Raw genomic sequence first — 19,802 nt, forward strand, 5'->3', positions numbered from 1 at the left:
AGGGGAGACCCCACAAGCCGAGGGCCTCAATCTGACAGGGCCTACAGCAAATACCTGTACTGGGACACCACAAACCCCACCACTAAACAGAAGTTGTCCTCGACGATTAAGGCATTGACGGATTGAGGAATGAGGTGACCTTGGGGCCACTAGAAATCCTGAGGCATTTGTACACCAATGTCCGTTCCAGGTTCTTTGGGAAAAATAAACATATACGAACAGGATCATATGATAAGTCCTGAGGCATTATACACATAAATGTCCCTTGCAGGCTTATTAGATAAAGTGAGATCATTATTTTGTGCAGGGTAAGTGGTTATCTGGGTCCCAGACAGAATACATATCTGTTAACCGTTATCACTCAGTTTTCAACAGTATATTATTGTTAGATTACACTTTTAAGACTGACCAGGTTTTGGATTGGGCTGCCGGAGGCTTTCTACCCAATGCCTTGGCTACTGGGGCCCTTAGGCTATTAGCTCTTCTCCCCGGAACACACTTTAATATTTGCTAGACATTTTTATTCTATGCCTGAAGTACACAATTAGACATTTCTTAGAGGATACCCTTTTCTTGTTGTAGTGCTTAAGTGAGGGATAGGAGACTTACTGGCCAGGTATGTTCCTATACACTAAATAAGGTAAGTAGGTAACTAGTGACATATTAGTTAGTAATGATGTATACTTGAGATGTATACTAACTGAGGTGTATGTAGTCTATCTACATATATTGTATGTATAATTAATAGATTAATCCCTATATCTTGCTGGGGGATATCCGAAATTAGATCTGGTGGATCTACGCAACACCATTTCTGAGTTTTCTGGAGCACTGTTTTCTCCTTGAACACTTGCTTCTTCTGGACTGACAGCTGCACCTTCATCTTGGACAATGGGGGCCTGTGATGGCTCTTGACTTATGGAGCTTTCTCCCACATTAGAAGGTTCTGATGGCACTGCAGCAGGTGAGCGGATGGCTGGAGTAAACTCTGGAGCTTCTGGTGCCAAGACTGAGGTTGATGGAATGGAAATGATTGGCACATAACCAAAGAATACGTTTTGATCAGAAGGGAAGAGAGGATCATCTTCGAACATCAGGAGTGGCCTCTCAGGCTCAACTGGCTTGGTGGGCCGCACTTGTGCTGGCTGAACTGGAGGTGGAAGACTTGGTGGTGCAGAAGGAGGCACCAACACAGGCAGGTTCCCTTTGTGACACAGCTTGATCCGGTTTCGGTGGACAACTTGTGGTTCATATCCGTTTTTTTGAACTGAGTAGACATCAGAGTCCGGATAAGGGATGGAAATCACTGTGTATGGTTCAGTTTCCCAAAGGGAGTCCAACTTATGGGTTCTAGGATGCTTCTTCAGCCAGACTTTATCACCAACTTGCAACGGCTGGGCAGAGGCATGGCGGTTGTAGTCCTGTTGCTGCCTATAGTGTGCCTCGCCCATCTTTTTGTTGACTATCTCTCTCGCTTCCTGAATCCTTTTCTGATGTTCCGAGACCCACTCCGAAGAGGCTTGGGGGGAGTGGTTGAAAGGTGCTTGAAGTCCAAAGACCCTGTCTTTAGGCAGTTGACCGTGTTGGCCCATCATGAGGTAAAATGGAGTATAACCAGTGGAACAGTGGATGGTATTGTTGTAGATTTCCAACAATTCGGGCATTAGTTGAGGCCACTCTTCAGGTCGGGATACAGAAGCCGCTCTCAGCATGTGGATAAACACCTTGTTGATCCTCTCACAGAGTCCATTCCCTTGCGGATGATAGGCAGTGGTCCTGAGTTTCTTACAAGCATGGAACTGGCACAATTCTTGAAACAGTTGGGCCTCAAAGGCCGGACCTCGGTCGGACAAGACAGTTTCAGGACATCCAAGTATCTGTACCCAATGGGTGTAGAACATCTGGGCTGTTGTCTTGGCTGTTAAGTCTTTGACTGGCACAACCACTACCCACTTGGAATAGTGATCCACCATGGTCAGAGCATATGAATACCCGGACCGGGTAGGTGACAGCTTGACATGATCCAAGGCGACCAATTGGTTGGGCCTCTCGCTCTGAATGGAATGGAGAGGTGCTCGCGCATTCTTGCGACCATTCTTGGTGATATTGCAGACTGCACACTCACTGCACCACTTTTCAACGTCGCTCCTCATTCCAATCCAGTAGAACCGGCGTCGGATGGTGGCTTCTGTTTTATGGACCCCAAAGTGTCCTGACTGGTCGTGGTAGGCATTCAATACCATGGCGGCATCTCTCCGAGGGATCAGAATTTGGTGTAGGCTTTCACCCGACACTGGGTCCAAGAAGTTCCTGTACACCATTCCTTTGTGCACAAATAGTCTTTTCCTCTGACGCCACAATCGCTTCAATTCGTAGTCATTCTGGCCCCGTCGCAACCGGGAAGGTACCCTCCTGGTCAATAAATACTCCTGCAGATCTCCCATAGTCTGACTTTCTTCCTGTAGGGTCCTCCAGGTATACAGGTCTTCCTGGATTGTTTTAGACCCAGATTCACTCCCCTCGCGGGTGACGACCACATCCTGATTCACGAATCTTTGATAGAAGGGAGGCATTTCCACATCTTCCCACTTGCCCTCCACTGGGGAATCTTCGCCAGGAGCCATGCGTGATAGCACATCCGCATTAATATTAGACTTGCCACTTCGGTACTTGATAGAGAAGTCATAGTTGGTCAGTCTGGAGGCCCATCTTTGCTCAAGGGCACCTAGTTTAGCGGTGTTCAGGTGAGCCAGGGGGTTGTTATCGGTGTAGACCGTGAATGAGGTGGCTGACAAATAGTCCTTAAATTTTTCGGTGACTGCCCACACGAGGGCCAGGAGCTCTAACTTGAAGGAACTGTAGTTAGAATCATTCTTCTCAGCCCCTCGCAGATTCCGGCTGGCGTAAGCTATCACCCTCTCTTGTTTTCCCTGCATCTGGGACAACACTGCCCCGAGTCCTTCAAAGCTGGCATCTGTATACAGTCGGAAAGGCTGAGTATAATCCGGATAGGCCAGGATGGGAGGCTCTGTCAATAGATGTTTTAGAGCCTGGAAGGCCACCTCTTGCTCTTTGGCCCATTCCACAGGCAGCTTGCCATTATAGTTCCCCTTCGCCGTGCCTCGCAGGAGAGAGGTCAATGGCTCGGCAATTTGTGCAAAATGAGGAATAAAGCAGCGGTAATATCCTGAAAATCCTAAGAAGCTCCGAATATCCTTAACGGTGCGTGGGATAGGCCAATTCTTGACAACTTCGACTTTAGCTGGATCAGGTTGGACCCCTTCAGGCACTGACGACGTGGCCCAGGTAATGTACTTGTGGCTTGAGTAGGTGGCACTTGGAGGGTTTGACTTTCAGACCATGCTGGATCAGTACTTGGAAGACGTCGGACAGGTGAGTCAAATGTTCCTGATAGGATTTGGAATACACAATCACGTCATCCAGGTAGAGTAGGACACTCTGGAAGTTAAGGTGTCCCAGACATCTCTCCATCAGCCGTTGAAAGGTAGCTGGGGCATTGCACAGCCCAAAGGGCATACTTTTAAATTCGAAAAGACCCATGGGGGTGACAAAGGCTGTTTTCTCCCTGTCTTCGACGGCCATGGGCACCTGCCAGTATCCGCTGGTCAGATCCAATGTAGAGAAGTAGGCCGCAGAACCCAGCGCAGTGAGTGACTCCTCAATCCGGGGGAGAGGGTATGCGTCTTTATGGGTGATGTCGTTCAATTTCCTGTAATCAACACAGAAACGGATGGTCCCATCCTTCTTCTTAACTAACACCATGGGTGCTGCCCAGGGACTCTGGCTCTCTTGTATTACATCTGCCTCCTTCATGTCGGTTAACAGTTTCTTGACGGTTTGGTACATGCCTGGTGCCACAGGCCGATGCCTTTCCTTGATGGGGGGTTTATCGCCGGTCAGGATTCGATGCTTAATCATGGAGGTTTTTCCAAAATCGGTTGGGTGTTTGCTGAAGGCACTCTGGCACTCCTTCACCACCTCGATGACCCCTTCGACTTGTTCTGGTGGGGTGAGAGATCCTCCTATTTAAAGTTGGCGCCACCAAGGTTCTGGAGAATTTTCGGTAGCCCCTGACACGGTTTGGGCACTCAGCTGTTGGGCCGCCTTCCGTGAAGAGAGTATGTCACTGGAGTCCAAGAAAACCAGTTGGGCCACTGGAGTGTACTTTGGTAGGGTGGTGGCTATGCCAGACAGATTAACTAGGCGGACTGGGACCCGTCCATTCACCACCATCACTAGGCTCCTTGCAGCTCGGACCAAAGGAAAATCTTCAGATTGTATGGGCTCCAGTAAGGCCTGATAGTCCTGATTCCTTACACCAGGGCACGCCCGACACCACAAAATTGTCTCTGTGTTCGGCTGCAGGGTCACGGGCCTCATGTCTTGGATCCAAACTTTACCGATTTCTCCTCTCCGGTTCGCGAACTTCTGTTCTGCTTTCAGAATTTTGAGATGGTGTTGCGTAGTCCTCTGACCTGAGGAAGACATGTGGGGGAGAGAGGCATGCAAGGCTTTCAAAATATCACTGAAACAATGTCTCATTATATTCATCCCCAATATAAACTCTGTGGCCCCTGGTACCGTGACATTAGTGACAATTATACCTTGACCTCTAAGTGTGTGACCTCTCAGCTGAATAGTGGGCTCCCAGTACCCATGTCTGGGAATTGGTTTCCCGTCCCCTGCCAGGACACTAAAATCCATATCATCTGGTTCACACAATGAATCGACATTCCAGTACCTATAGAATAGGCCCTTAGAGATGGTAGACACCTGCGAGCCTGTATCAATCAGGGCCTGCAGTTGGACACCATCTATGGTAACATTTACATAGGGGCAGGATGCAATGTATAAGGACTGTCCTGAGTATATTGGCTCTTCTGCTGGACCTGTGATTCGTTTTCCTGAGGGCCGGTCCTCGACCTCAGGGGACGCCCGTTTAAAGCCCAGCATTGCATCTTCCAATGACCGGGTTTGTCACAGAAATCACAGTAAGGCCTACTAGAGGGTCCAGAGCGAGGCCCGCTAGAACGGGGAGGAGGGGCAGGAGTAGGTCTCCTAGTCTCTGGAGGCTCTCTAAGTACCCGAGTGGTGTGATTAGCCAACTCCTTTACCACTTGGGTAAGCTGGGCAATATCTTGTCTAACCTCTTGAATTTCAGTAATTGTAGTGGAGGCCGGAGGGACAGCCACGGGTGCGGGGGCTGGTGGTAACAGTGGTGCAGGGCACGCCGCCGCACCCATGGGTTCCGTTTTAGGGTCAGGATGCTCCTCGGGGCTTGCCCCCTGCTCTATAACTTGAAGGGCTAGGCGCCTAAAGGCAGAAAAAGACATATTGGGGTTCTGTACAGCTAACATCTTTAATTGCGCCTTGTCCCATTTATTTTGGACCCCTTCTATGAATCTATCCATCAATAGTTTGTTACCCTGGTCAGGGGTGATATTGTCCAGTTTCTGGACTGCCTCCAGGGCATTCTGCAAGGCTACTGCATATGCCCTTAGTGTTTCCCCCGGCTTTTGTCGCCTCTCGTAGAGCCTGAGGCGGACCTCTAAGGGTGAGTGGGACTCAAATACCTGATGTAATCCCTCGAAGATCTGATCTACTGTAGTCTTTTCAGAAGTGGGCCAGGTACGGACTTCCTCACGTGCAGGTCCCTGCAACTGTCCCATGAGCAACAGCACCTGTTGATTAGGGGGGAGAGAGTAGAGAGAGAAAATGCTTTGGAAGCTCTCCTGGAAATCCTTGAGGGAAAAGGGATCCCCTATGTAGTTAGGCAACACAGGCTTCCCCAGGTAGAATGGGGGGGGCCCCACTGTCATGACGTCGTACTGGAGGTGATCCCGGAGGGGTAGCTTGTGCAGGAGCCGCAAGAGGATCTGGTATATCTCCTGCATCTGGTGATCTTGGGGCTGACATGTTGTAGCCTTGTTTGAGTGCGCTGTCACTTTAAGAAACTTTGAGAGCGCTGTCTTTGAGTGCGATGTCTTTGAGTGCGCTGTCACTTTAAGAAACTTTGAGAGCGCTGTCTTTGAGAGCGTTGTCTTTGAGTGCGATGTCGTTGAGTGCGCTGTCTTTGAGTGCGACGTCTTTGAGTGCGCTGTCTTTTATTGCCGGACACGTTGCTATGGCTGCGCCCGGCAACTTCCTTTTTTTTTATTCCGGTCAACAATTGTTTCCTCCGTGCAACACAGAGTGGATTCTCTAGTTCCGGCTTGCACACTGAAGAGGCGTCACCGCCGGGGCTTGACTGGGCGGAGCTGCGACCGCTCCCGCGCGCGGGAAATGCTGGAAACAATTTAACCCCTTCAGGTACAGACTTTCTCCACTTAATAATGGCAGCTAACAGTCTTTCCTTCACCTCCCCCACCACTTGTATATGCGCCTCGCTGAGTAAATTACTTTCAATGACACAGTTCAGATTCTGGGGGGGGGGGAGGACTTGCTTTAGTGGCTGAATGGTTAAGGCGTACACCCGTATCCTGTTCGTGACGCCAGAAAACTATGTGGTGACCGGGGAGGGTGAGCCCCACGGCCACACACATGCGCTTGATGGTTAGCTACTTGGTTCTTGGGGCTAGGAGCCCAGGGTCAGGTGGTATTAACCCTAGTGAGGGCCAGATGGTGTTAACCCTCTCTGTCACGTGACGCCACTGTAGTCTTGGAATACCCCGGGAAACTACAGCTCCGGGGGCCTCCGTATCCCCGCTAGTTAGGATGGTAATAACACAGTCCACAACAGGGGTTAAAACAACGAAGGCTTCACTGGCATGAAGGCAGGTGTCAAAATCTTCACAGCGTTTTAAACAGAGTGTCAAAATGTTCTGCAGGCAGTCTCTAGAGGATCACACGGCTGATAATGCTTGAGCTTAGCTGATCATATATATACTCGGCTGCAAAAGCCGGATTAGTAATTCAGGGCCTATGCTTAACTAGGCTGAAAAATAGATACACTTACTGAAGTGTCTGTAGACTTGAGGCTTTTCGCCGGAATAACGGATTGATCCGATAAATGAGCTGAAGTACTGGTTCTGTAATGTTTAGGGATACTCCACTCTTTGCTGTATTTTCTCCTGAACTGGAGGCTTCTGGCCTGCACTGCTTCTCTGACTGTGTTTTGCTCTGCTCTGCCAGGAACTGTGTGTAGTCTAGACTGGCTTAAACAGGAAGTACAATCCCTTATAAGGGCCTGATCAGACTGAAGCCCATTGGTTGAGAGCTGTGGATCATAGAGACTGACCTGTAGTATAACACAACACAATAAGGTCTTGTCTAGCACTTAGTCCTCCCGACTCTAATACACTCTGACTGAACATGAGATGGTAATACACTCTGACTGAACATGAGATGGCTGACTAAACCTCTTAAAGCTATACACACCTAATAAACGTATTATCAACCATAACAGTGTAAATCACATCATAACTAGCTGAGTCCCTGCAGGGGAGACCCCACAAGCCGAGGGCCTCAATCTGACAGGGCCTACAGCAAATACCTGTACTGGGACACCACACTACCATATCTTCTCTCTACTGCCAAGACCAACACCCGCCACTGCCACAACATCAATGAACTCGATCTCCTGTGAAAACAAAGCAAAAGAAAAACACAAAACAAAAAACACCATTGGAAAAACAAAAACCCCTCAAACCATAAAATTAGGAAGGGTGGGTGGGAACTTTCCTCCGCACTGTGCTTGCCTCTGATGGGATGGGCCAACCTTTTATATGCCTCTCAACCCCTCCCCTAGGCAACTCCCCCCGAAACTCCTAACAAGTTTACTTCCCCTGTTAACTCTGTCATGTCCGCCCTGCGCATATGCCATTGCATTCTATTGCTCCGGGCTTCTCTAAATCCCCTGAGGCATAATTGGCCAAAGCCACCCTGGCTTTGACCAATTATGGCTCTTTGTACAGACGGTGCTGTGATTGGCCAAGCATGCGGGTCATAGTGCATGCTTGGCCAATCATCAGCTAGCAATGCACTGCGATGCCGCAGTGAATAATGGGCCATGACGCGCCACTCAAATTTGGTGCGAACGGCCCACGGAACGGTCGAACATACGATGTTCGAGTCAACATGGGTTCGACTCGAACTCGAAGCTCATCCCTATTAGTGACCAATTAGAGTGCACTAATTCAGCCACTATACAGAAAGGAACTGGGGGATATAATAAATTGTTACCAAGCTGTGCTCTCTCTTTATTCTAGAACACAAAAGCTCTCAGTATGACCAGACCTGAAGCTGAGAGATAAAGTAACTAGATACATGCACATTATATTGTAAATATGCTTTTCTGTGTAATTGTGCATATTATGGAAGCCACTGTATATTGTGTTGTAAATACTGTTGAGTGTGTTATTTGCAAATAACACACCCTGACTACTCTTGCTTGCTGGCCGCTTCTGATCTCGGCTCGTCCTGACCTCGCTCCTGGCTTCCCTCCAAACTTGATTGCTGCCTCATTTAATGGGATTGATTCCCATTAAATGAGGGATGTTTACTCTTTTTCTTAACCGGCAATAGAGTAGACTTGCCTACAGTAATCTTTTGGATGTATTTATCCAGGTCATCTCCAAACAGGCATTCTCCTCCAAAGGGGAACACTGCCAAGTAATTCTTGCAGGAAGCCTTGGCCTCCCAATGTTTTAACCAAAAGGACCTGCGCATGTGTGCCTGTAGGCGATTCAAGTGAGATGCTTGTTGAACAGAGCCCATAATCGAATTAATCGCAAAGCACAAGGCCTCAGGAAGGTCCTTATAAACCTCAATCTCTTCTGTAGGGAGGAGGTTAATAATCTTCTTTATTTGTTCCTTGAGGAACTGACATACACCAATGACTGTAACTGCAGGTTGTACTACAGCCCCAGCCATGGCAGAGGAGGCTTTTAATAGGGACTCCAGCTTTTTATCAGTTGGATCCTTAAAACCCTGCGCGTTGTCTAATGGACAGGTCAGGTTTTTGTTTGCACAAGAAATGGCTGCATCAATAGCAGGTACCCCCGAATTCTTGGTGAAACCTTCCTCCATAGGATAAAGGAGGGAGAACTGCTTAGGAGGAGAAAACTATTTATCTGGGTGAACCCAGTCATCATACATCAGTTTATCCAGCAAGGGATAAACTGGAAAGGCGCATGCAGCCTGCAGGGATTTACGGGATCCCAAAGAGGAAACAGAGGGCCTAGAAGCTTCAACAGGAGGCAATTTGTTTGTGGCACGCACCATCTCTGCATAATATTGCACCTGCATCTTTAGCGACTGAGAAGTAGCAGGAATCCTCTCATCCTCAGACTGCACATGATCCTCATCTCCAGAGAGGGATTTTTCACCCTCAGAAGGCTTGTCTGAAAAGAGAGCCAGAGCAGATGAAGGGGATCTACCTAGTTTTCTGCTATCTTTCAAGGAGGTTGCGACAATATTAGCAATCCTTCCTTCCAGGCCATCCAAAGCAACTTTTAAAGCGTCCTCAGTGACATATACAGGAGCTGCCATATGAGAAGCTGTAAAACCAGACAGGGATTCATCCTGTGAGGCTGCTATAAGGCTGACAGAGGGGAATGGTAAACTGCAGGCAAGCTCAGAACCCTTAGCCGTATGTGGGGATTTTCTGGTGCCTTTTTAACTCGCCCTAGACCCTCTTCTCTGGGACATAGTCCTTACTGCAAAGCAAAGGTACTGCAAAGCAAAGGTACTATCCACAAAAATAAATGCAATCACTGTTGTGCTATAGTCTTACAATACACAACAATATCAGCTCAGTGCACAACCTGATGCTGAGTAGAAGTCTTAGGTTTGCCTGGTTCAATCCACAGGGATGCTTACAGCTCTGTGTCCATGCTGCTTACAGAAGGCTTTGGCGTGCTGGGCTTTTTAACCAGCCTCTTGGCGCCTGCACACAGGTGTCCGGCATTGCGCAGGGCACTAGCAACCACTTTTGGCCCTCCCCATCCATGTCTCTATACTGACAGAAAAACGCGCTCCCGGTGTGCGCGCACACACGCACTGCTGTCAATGTTATCCTGGAAGGCTAGGTAAGAAAACACCAGGTTGCACTTACTCCCTCCAGTGGTGAGAACCAGGAAGGACATCCTACTTCAAAGAAGATAATACATAAATACAAAGGGCCAGATTCAGAAACGATGGCGTATCTTTAGTTGGGCATAGCGTATCCTATTTACGCTACGCCGCCGCAACTTAGATAGGCAAGTGCAGTATTCACAAAGCACTTGCTCCGTAAGTTGCGGCGGCGTAGCGTAAATGAGCCGGCGTAAGCCCGCGTAATTCAAAGTAGGCTGGTAGGGGGTGTGTTGTATGGAAATGAATCGTAACCCCACGTAAATTACGTGCCTAACGGACGGCGCATTCGCGCGCATGCTCCGTATCACGTCAAATTTTCTCCGTAAATTACGCCGGCTCAATGCTTAGTCGACGTGAATGTAACCTACGCCCATCCCCATTCACGTACGACTTACGCAAACAACGTAAAATACAATGCTGTTCCGACGTTTCCGACGTCCATACCTTAACATGACTTACCCCTGCTTTATGAGGGGTAAAGTTACGCCGGTCGTACGCCTTACGTAAACAGCGTATTTTAATACGCCGGGCGCAAGTACGTTCGTGAATCGCCGTATCTAGCTCATTTGCATATTCGATGCGGAAATATACGGAAGCGCCCCTAGCGGCCAGCGGAAATATGTACCCCAAGATACGACGGCGTAGGAGACTTACGCCGCTCGTATCTTGGTAACAGTGAGGCGTATCTGATTCTATGAATCAGTCGCAAAGATACGACGGCGCACATTCGGACTTACGACGGTGTACGTGGAGATACGCCGTCGTAAGTCCTTTGTGGATCTGGCCCAAATGATCTTCTTACCTAAACCACGCTGCAGGAAAGCTACTAAAAGTAGTTCCAGCTTTCACCCATCACAGCAGGAAAGTTGTGCCAACCTTCAGGTTTACCAAGGGTTCTATTAGAGAAAACCTCATACCTCGACCTGTAGAAGACTCTGCCAGAAACTTTTCGTGTCACATATTTATTAGTACACCAAAGTCTGGATCCCAGAGACCAGACCTCCACAGAGAGACATTACAGGCAAATCTTGTTTCTTCTTACACGAGGCCCGGGTACCAACCATCTTAGGCCTTTGATATCAGCCCGAGGAATGGATCCGGTTATAGCTCCTAGGTCTCCGCAGCCAGACCATCAAAAAAGCATTTTTCTTCTTTGCACATGTTGAACTTGACCAACCACCTTAAACACTGTCAAAAAAAACTAAGGTACTCTCCATTTTGGGAGGGGTTATATAGGGGAGGAACTGAATTTTAATTGGGTTTGCCAGTGTCCAATCACCTGTGGTGACTATATAACCCATTAAGTAATTAATTAAGGCTCTGTGTCCTGTGATGTATGATCAAGAAAGAGATCAATTGTTGCATCCAGTTTGCTTTTAAAAGGGACCAATAACACACCCAATGTACAGTTATAGCTTTTGTTTAATTAATTTCTAAATGTAGATACATATGTACATCCTAGATGCAAATCATATTACGTAATAATACTTAATGCATGTTCACTTAAGATATACAGCAGTTTGATTATCTGAAATCAACCAATATGGATTGCTACTTCCACACCTAATTTACAATCTATGCGTAATGTTGCTGTTGTAGTTCAATATGTTTAGAGGAAATGGTTCAATACATTCACAGCCATGATCATTCACACTTTGGAGGAAAAATTTGCAATACATTCTTCAGCTCAATATAGCATTGATTTTGAGGAGTCTGGCTACTAGTATACAAGTAAACACACTCTTCTTATCAACTATAAATACATTTGGCAAAAGCAATTTTAGCAATTACCATAAAATAATGATTCCATTGTAATTAAAACTGCAGTTCCCTAAAGCTGTCAAGGTCTTACAATCTTATCCTCTTGTAATATTCAAAATCAATATTTGATTGGGACATCTGTGGCCACTGGAAAAAATAAGCTATTGGATCAGCATGTAAAGTGAAACTAGGTGTGGCATACTCCAAAGTAGCTGTGGTTAAATAGGTAAGACAGTTTTTATTGGGTATTATTATTGGAGGCAGGTCTGCTTTAAGACATTGGGGTGGGGGCTTCCATCCAAATCATTCTTTTTTTACCAATTAAATAAAAATGCTTATGGGCTTAGAGATTGGTCATGGCTGTCCTTTACAGCCAGTGTTTTCAACAGTAAACCCTTCCAGAACTGGTAGATTTGCAGCACTGTGGTGGTCTGGAGCACAGGGGCACTTGTGGGCTGCATATATCCTGTGTGTTGCTTAAGTAGGTTTGTATACATCACTGTATAAATATCTAGCCTATAATTTAGTTATGTAGTGGGGTATTCGGGAGTATGTAAAGTGCATTGCAGATTGGAAAATTGGGGGATCAGGAGTATACATAGTACAATGCAGGATACAAAGAGCAGTGCAGGCAGAAATTTGTAAAACACAGCACATCATGCGAATTGAGGTGGTCAGAAGCACTGCATGTTAAGAACAATGCATTGTACAGTGTGGTTTATTCATGAGTGTGTAAAGTACAATGCAGACTACAGAGGTGGTGCAGTGCCGACAATAAAATGATCAAGTATAGCAAAAGTTTTTTTTACCAGTCCCCACAAATGATTCTAAATAATTAATAAAACCTTATAAAACCAAGTAAAATAGTATACAGTTCAGAGGACTGAGGCACAAAAGTGGCCACAAATTAATGAAGTTGGTGCTGATTACATGTAACTGTGCTCATAAGTGGTTACATGTGATCTTGCCATGCTTACATGTTACTACAGTTTAGAATAGTGAAATATGTTTTGCCTAGCATGGGATGACAAAGAAAATACAGTATACAGTACATCACAAAATCTTATGTAACATAGTGGAATTTTGGCTCGAAAATGGCTAATAGTCATAAAAAATGTATTTATCCTTCAAGTCATAGACTTGGGCAATAAGCTGACAGACCCACCATGAAATGGCAGATTTAAAATCTGCCTGACCTTTCTTAGGATGTTCAGGAAGGGTGAATAATGAATGACTGCCTGATTGCTGCAGACATCTTCACATACACCTTGACAGCCTGAACCACATCTAAAGTGTGCAGGGCTTTCTCTCCTGGGTGCATAGTTACATAGTAGGTGAGGTTGAAAAAAGACACAAGTCCATCAAGTCCAACCTATGTGTGTGATTATATGTCAGTCTAAGGCCGCGTACACACGGTCGTTCCAAACCAATGAGAATGGTCCAACGGGCCATTTCCATCGGTTCACCGCTGAAGTGGCCTGATGGTCTGATGTGCGTACACACCATCGTTCCAAAAACCGATCGGGTCAGAACGCGGTGACGTCAAACACACGACGTGCTGAATAAAACGAAGTTCAATGCTTCCAAGCATGCGTCGACTTGATTCTGAGCATGCGCGGGTTTTGAACCGATGCTTTCTGTACTAACCATCGGTTTGGACCGATCGGGCAGCGGTCCATCGGTTCGATTTTAAAGCATGTTTTAAAATTTTGGACCGTAGGACATCAGACCGATGGGCTATACACACGGTCGGTTTGGACCGATGAAACTGAACCTTGGTCCATTCTCATCGGTTTTGTCCGACCATGTGTAGGCGGCCTTACTTTGTATATCCCTATATGTTGTGGTTGTTCAGGTGCTAATCTAATAGTTTTTTTAAACCATTGATCCCCCCCATCTAGACCACCCCCTGTGCAAGGGAATTCCACATCCTTGCCGCTCTTACAGTAAAGAACCCTCTACGTAGTTTAAAGGTTAAACCTCGTTTCTTCTAATTTTAAGGAGTGGCCACGTGTCTTGTTAAACTCCCTTACACAAAAAAGTTTTATCCCTTTTGTGGGTTCACCAGTAGGGATGAGCTTCGTGTTCGAGTCGAACCCATGTTTGACTCGAACATCGTATGTTCGACCATTCGTCGAAATACGAACGTAACGGGCCGTTCGCCCTAAGTTCGAGTGGCGCGTCACGGCCCATAATTCACTGCGGCATTGCTGGCTGGTGATTGGCCAAGCATGCACTATGACTCGCATGCTGGGCCAATCACAGCGCGCAAAAAACGGAGAGCCATAATTGGCCAAAGCCAGGGTGGCTTTGGCCAATTATGGCCCAGGAGGTTTAGTACACGCCCCACACTATAAAAGGCCGCCTGCAGGTCGGCCTTGTGTAGTGTGTTGCGGCGGTGGTTAGAGATCTGTCTAATAGAGAGAGAGAGAGAGAGTGTCTTTTTTTCTAGGTAGATAGAGCAGGCAGGCTAGTCAGTTAAAGTTGCAGTGTGTAGAGGATATATATACATCCCAGGTGTTGTACATAGCCAGTGGAGATCGAAAGTTTGGGCACCCCAGGTAAAAATGTATATTAATGTGCATAACAAAGCCAAGGAAAGATGGAAACATCTCCAAAAGGCATCAAATTACAGATTAGACATTCTTATAATATGTCAAAAAAAGTTAGATTTTATTTCCATCATTTACACTTTCAAGATTACAGAAAACAAAAAAATGGCGTCTGCAAAAGTTTGGGCACCCTGCAGAATTTATAGCACGCACTGCCCCCTTTGCAAAGCTGAGACCTGCCAGTGTCATGGATTGTTCTTAATCTCGTCTGGGAAGACCAGGTGATGTCAATCTCAAAGGTTTAAAATGCCCAGACTCATCTGACCTTGCCCCAACAATCAGCACCATGGGTTCTTCTAAGCAGTTGTCTAGAAAACTGAAACTGGAAATAGTTGACCCTCACAAAGCTGGAGAAGGCTATAAGAAGATAGCAAAGCGTTTTCAGATGTCAATATCCTCTGTTCGGAATGTATTTAAGAAATGGCAGTCATCAGGAACAGTGAAAGTTAAAGCAAGATCTGGAAGACCAAGAAAAATATCAGACAGAACAGCTTGCAGGATTGTGAGAAAAGCAAAAATCTGGCAGACACTGGAGTTGTGGTACACTATTCCACTATAAAGAGATACTTGTACAAATATGGTCTTCATGGAAGAGTCATCAGAAGAAAACCTCTTCTATGTCCTTACCACAAAAATCAACGTTTGAACTTTGCAAATGAACATATAGACAAGCCTGATGCAATTTGGAAACAAGTTCTGTGGACCGATGAGGTTAAAATAGAACTTTTTGGCCAGAATGAGCAAAGGTACATTTGGAGAAGAAAGAGCACAGAATTTAATGAAAAGAACCTCTGTCCAACTGTTAAGCATGGGGGTGGATCAATCATGCTTTGGGGTTGTATTGCAGGCAGTGGCACAGGGAACATTTCACGAGTAGAAGAAAAAATGGATTCAATAAAATTTCAGCAAACTTTGGATGGTAACTTGATGCCATCTGTGAAAAAGATGAAGTTAAAGAGAGGATGGCTTTTACAAATGGATAATGATCCTAAACACACCTCAAAATCCACAGGGGATTACATCAAGAGGTGTAATCTGAAGATTTTGCCATGGCCTTCACAATCTCCTGACCTCAACATAATTGAAAATCTATGGATAGACCTTAAAAGAGCAGTGCGTGACAGACAGCCCAGAAATCTCATTGAACTGGAAGACTTTTGTAAGGAAGAATGGGCAAAGATACCTCAAAAAAGAATTGAAAGAATCTTGGCTGGCTACAAAAAGCGTTTACAAGCTGTGATACTTGCCAAAGGGGGCAGTACAAGATATTAACTATGCAGGGTGCCCAAACTTTTGCAGTGTACTGGCCGTGTCCTCTGTAGTTTGCACCTAAAGCTACTTGGTGTGTACTGCAGGTGTCCTCTGTAGTTTGCTCCTGAAGCTACTTGGTGTGACCTGCACGTGTCCTCTGTAGTTTTCACCTAAAGCTACTTGGTGTGTACTGCACGTGTCCTCTGTAGTTTTCACTAAAGCTACTTGGTGTGTACTGCATGTGTCTTCTGTAGTTTGCTCCTAAAGCTACTTGGTGTGTACTGCACGTGTCCTCTGTAGTTTGCTCCTAAAGCTACTTGGTGTGTACTACACGTGTCCTCTGTAGTTTGCACCTAAAGCTACTTGGTGTATACTGGCCGTGTCCTCTGTAGTTTGCACCTAAAGCTACTTGGTGTGTACTGCCCGTGTCCTCTGTAGTTTGCACCTAAAGCTCCTTGGTGTGTACTGTCCGTGTCCTTTGTAGTTTGCACCTAAAGCTCCTTGGTGTGTACTGGTCGTGTCCTCTGTAGTTTGCACCTAAAACTACTTGGTGTGTACTGCACGTGTCCTCTGTAGTTTGCACCTAAAGCTACTTTGTGTGTACTGCCCGTGTCCTCTGCAGTTTGCACCTAAAGCTACGATGTGTGTGTACTGCCTTTGTCCTCTGCAGGCCATTAGTATGTCTGGAAGGACAACAAGGAGAGGCAGAGAGTCACGAGGGCAAGCAGGCTCTGCGTCTAGAGGCAACAGTGCTGGTCGTGGACACGGTGCATCCTCATCAGCACGTGGCCATTGGACACGCTCGTCCTTGTTTTCGGCAGCTGGCCGTGTTGAGCCGCAACATACCGAAGACTTGGTAGAGTGGATGACCAAGCCGTCCTCATCCTCCTCATCCTCTCTCACCCAGGCTCAGGGTACTTTGTCTGGCAAAGTAGCTGCCAAGGCGTCCTCTTCCCTCTGCTCAATGGCATCACTCACTCCTTCCCTAGCCCCACCATGTCCTCCTGAGGAGTCCCCTGAACTGTTTGTCCACAGTGTTTGGTACATGCTGCATGAGGATGCGCAGCGTTTTGAAGGCTCCGATGAAGCTACACAGATAGAGGAAGGCAGTAACGTGAGACCAGAGAGAGGGGGTGCCCAAGAAGGACAGCAATCTGGCAGTCATGTTCCCCCAGCTGCAGCATACTGCCAGGTTTTCTACAGTGATGAGGGAGGGAGGAAATGATGAGGTCACTGACTCTACGTTGGTGCCTGATAGGAGAGAGGAGGAGGAGGCACAGGCACATCTCCAACGAGGCAGGATGCCCTCCAGGGGCCAGCTTAAGGGCAGCACACCGACTGCAAACAACTTTTACGGCCCATTGGGTGACTCTGCTGGCAGCTGGGAAGGACGCAGGACAAGGTACAGTAGTGTTGGAGGTTTTTCCGCCACCACACCTCCAAAATGCTACTACTGGTTGTGATGCACCTCTCTCCTCCACCCCCTCCTCTTCTTCTTCGTCTGTGGCCTCTTCCTGTGCTGATGTGTCCTCGGAACCAGCAGTGCTCCGTATGCGTTCAAGGGGCTATGCAGATACGCAGGTAATAAGATGCCATGCGGTGCTTAAGCTGGTGTGCTTGGGGGACAGAAGCCACACTGGGGCAGAGGTTCTGTCAGCTCTGCAGGGGCAGGCTCAGAGGTGGTTGGCGCCACGCCAGATTAAGCCAGGAATGGTGGTTTGTGACAATGGCACCAACCTCCTCTCCGCCCTGCGACAGGGACAACTGACCCATGTGCCCTGTTTTGCTCATGTCCTTAACTTGGTGGTGCAGAAGTTCTTGGGCAGTTACCCAGGCTTACAGGATGTCCTGAAGCAGGCCAGGAAAGTCTGTGTGCATTTCTGACGGTCATATAATACCAGTGTTCGGCTGGCAGACCTCCAAAGGCAATACAACCTGCCCAAGAACCGCCTAATCTGTGACATGCCCACCAGGTGGAGCTCTATGTTGGCCATGCTGCAGCGGCTGCACACGCAGCAGAGGGCCATCAATGAGTATCTGTGCCAATATGGCAGCAGAACTGGGTCAGGGGAGCTTGTTTTTTTCCCCCACGCCAGTGGGCCATGATCAGGGATGCATGCACTGTCCTGTCACCATTTGAGGAGGCCACGAGGATGGTGAGCACTGCAGTGACAGTGCATGCATCAGTGAGACTGTCCCTCTTATTCACATGTTGGAGCACATGCTACGTGGAATAATGGACAGGGCCCTTGAGGCAGAACAGAGGGAGGAAGAGAAGGACTTCATTACCTCTCAAGGCCCCCTTTATCCAGACAGTGTTCCTGCGTGCCCACCTATCACACAGGAAGAGGACGAGGACAAGGAGGAGGATTGTGTCAGCATGGAGGTGGAGCCAAGCACTCAGCATCAGCAGCAGTCTTCAAGGGATCAATTACAGTCCCAAGAAACCCATGGACTTGTACAAAGCTGGGACAAGGTGGCTGTGGATCATGTCATCCTCAGTGACCCAGAGGACTCCGCACCGAATGCCTCAGCAAACCTAAGTTGTATGGCCTCCCTGATCCTGAAAAGCCTGCGGAAGGATCCTCGTATTCGTGCTATCAAGGAGAGGGATCATTACTGGCTGGCAACTCTCCTTGATCCACGTTACAAGAATAAGGTTGCAGACCTTATCTTGCCGGTGCAGAGGGAGCAGAAGATAAAACATATTCGGGAGGCCTTGCAGAAAGGTCTGTGCAATGCGTTCCCAGAGACTGGGAGGTTACAAAATCCTGGTCCTGGACAACGTGTTGCTGAGGCTTCGGTCAGTCACAGAAGGAGCGGTGGACAAGGTGGCCGTCTGACCGATGCGTTCAGACAATTTTTCAGTCTGCAGCCCCAAGGTATGACTGGTTCCAGCAACCATCGCCAGCGTCTGTTTTACATGGTGCGGGAAAACCTAGGGGCAAGATCAGACTTGGACACCTTTCCCACCGAAAATCCTCTGGCTTACTGGGTCTTGAGGATGGATCACTGGCCAGAGCTTGCACAGTACGCAATTGAGCTACTGGCTTGTCCTTCATCCAGCGTTCTTTCAGAACGCACATTCAGCGCTGCTGGAGGCTTTGTAACCGATCACAGGGTGCGCCTCTCCACCGACTCGGTCGATCGTCTGACCTTCATAAAGTGTTGTGGCACCAGCACCAGTGCCTAAGGCCCAATTTTTTCTGCCCCTGTTTAACAGGGGCGTGTAATTAAAATTAAAATACTTTGCAGCGGGCTCATTCCTGCGCTCCAACTAGAGAATCTGTGAGGGGTTGCAGTGTTGTGGCACCAGTGCCTAAGGCCCAATTTTTCTGCCCCTGTTTAACAGGGGCGTGTAATTACAATTTTTGAGGCAATACTTTGCAGCGAGCTCATTCCTGCACTCCAACTAGAGTATCTGTGAGGGGTTGCAGTGTTGTGGCACCAGTGGCTAAGGCCCAATCTTTCTGCCCCTGTTTAACAGGGGCGTGTAATTAAATTTTTTTGATGCAATACTTTGCAGCAGGCTCATTCCTGCGCTCTAACTAGAGTATCTGTGAGGAGTTGCAGTGTTGTGGCACCAGCACCACCACCATCAAAAAAGGCCCAATTGTTCTGCCCCTGTTTAACAGGGGCATGTAATTACAATTCTTGATCTAATATTTCACAGCAGGGCCCATTCCTGTGCCCACCAAGAGTAACTGTGAGGACTTACAGTGTTGTGGCACCAGCGGCAGCACCAAAGGCCCATTTTTTCTACCACTGTTCAACAATGGCATGTAATTAGAGTTCTTGATATAATAGTTCATACAGCAGGGCGTTCCGCCCACCAAGACTAATGCCCCGTACACACCATCACTTTATGTGATGAAAAAAAATGACGTTTTTAAAAACGTCACTTTAATTGACCGTGTGTGGGGGAAAACGCCGTTTTATGTCTTGTAAAAAACGACCAAAAAAAATTGAAGCATGCTTCAATTTTATGTGTCGTTTTTCAAAACGTCGTTTTTTACTTCACAGAAATTGACTGTGTGTAGCAAAAAACGTTGTTTAAAAAGACGTTTTTACACCCGCGCATGC

At 47.3% G+C, this 19,802-nt stretch overlaps 1 protein-coding gene across 1 annotated transcript; it reads right to left on the reverse strand.

Annotated features, from left to right (window-relative positions):
* Positions 1-749: 749 nt before the first annotated feature.
* Positions 750-4,051, reverse strand: LOC120916817. Its single transcript, XM_040327758.1, is given in 3 exon segments — positions 750-2,054; positions 2,409-3,287; positions 3,289-4,051. Coding segments are annotated over 3 exon segments (2,835 nt in total). The 5' UTR covers positions 3,940-4,051.
* Between the last annotated feature and the right edge of the window lie 15,751 nt (positions 4,052-19,802).

This window comes from Rana temporaria, chromosome 11, assembly GCF_905171775.1.
Source record: "Rana temporaria chromosome 11, aRanTem1.1, whole genome shotgun sequence".
Classification (NCBI taxonomy): Eukaryota; Metazoa; Chordata; class Amphibia; order Anura; family Ranidae; genus Rana; species Rana temporaria.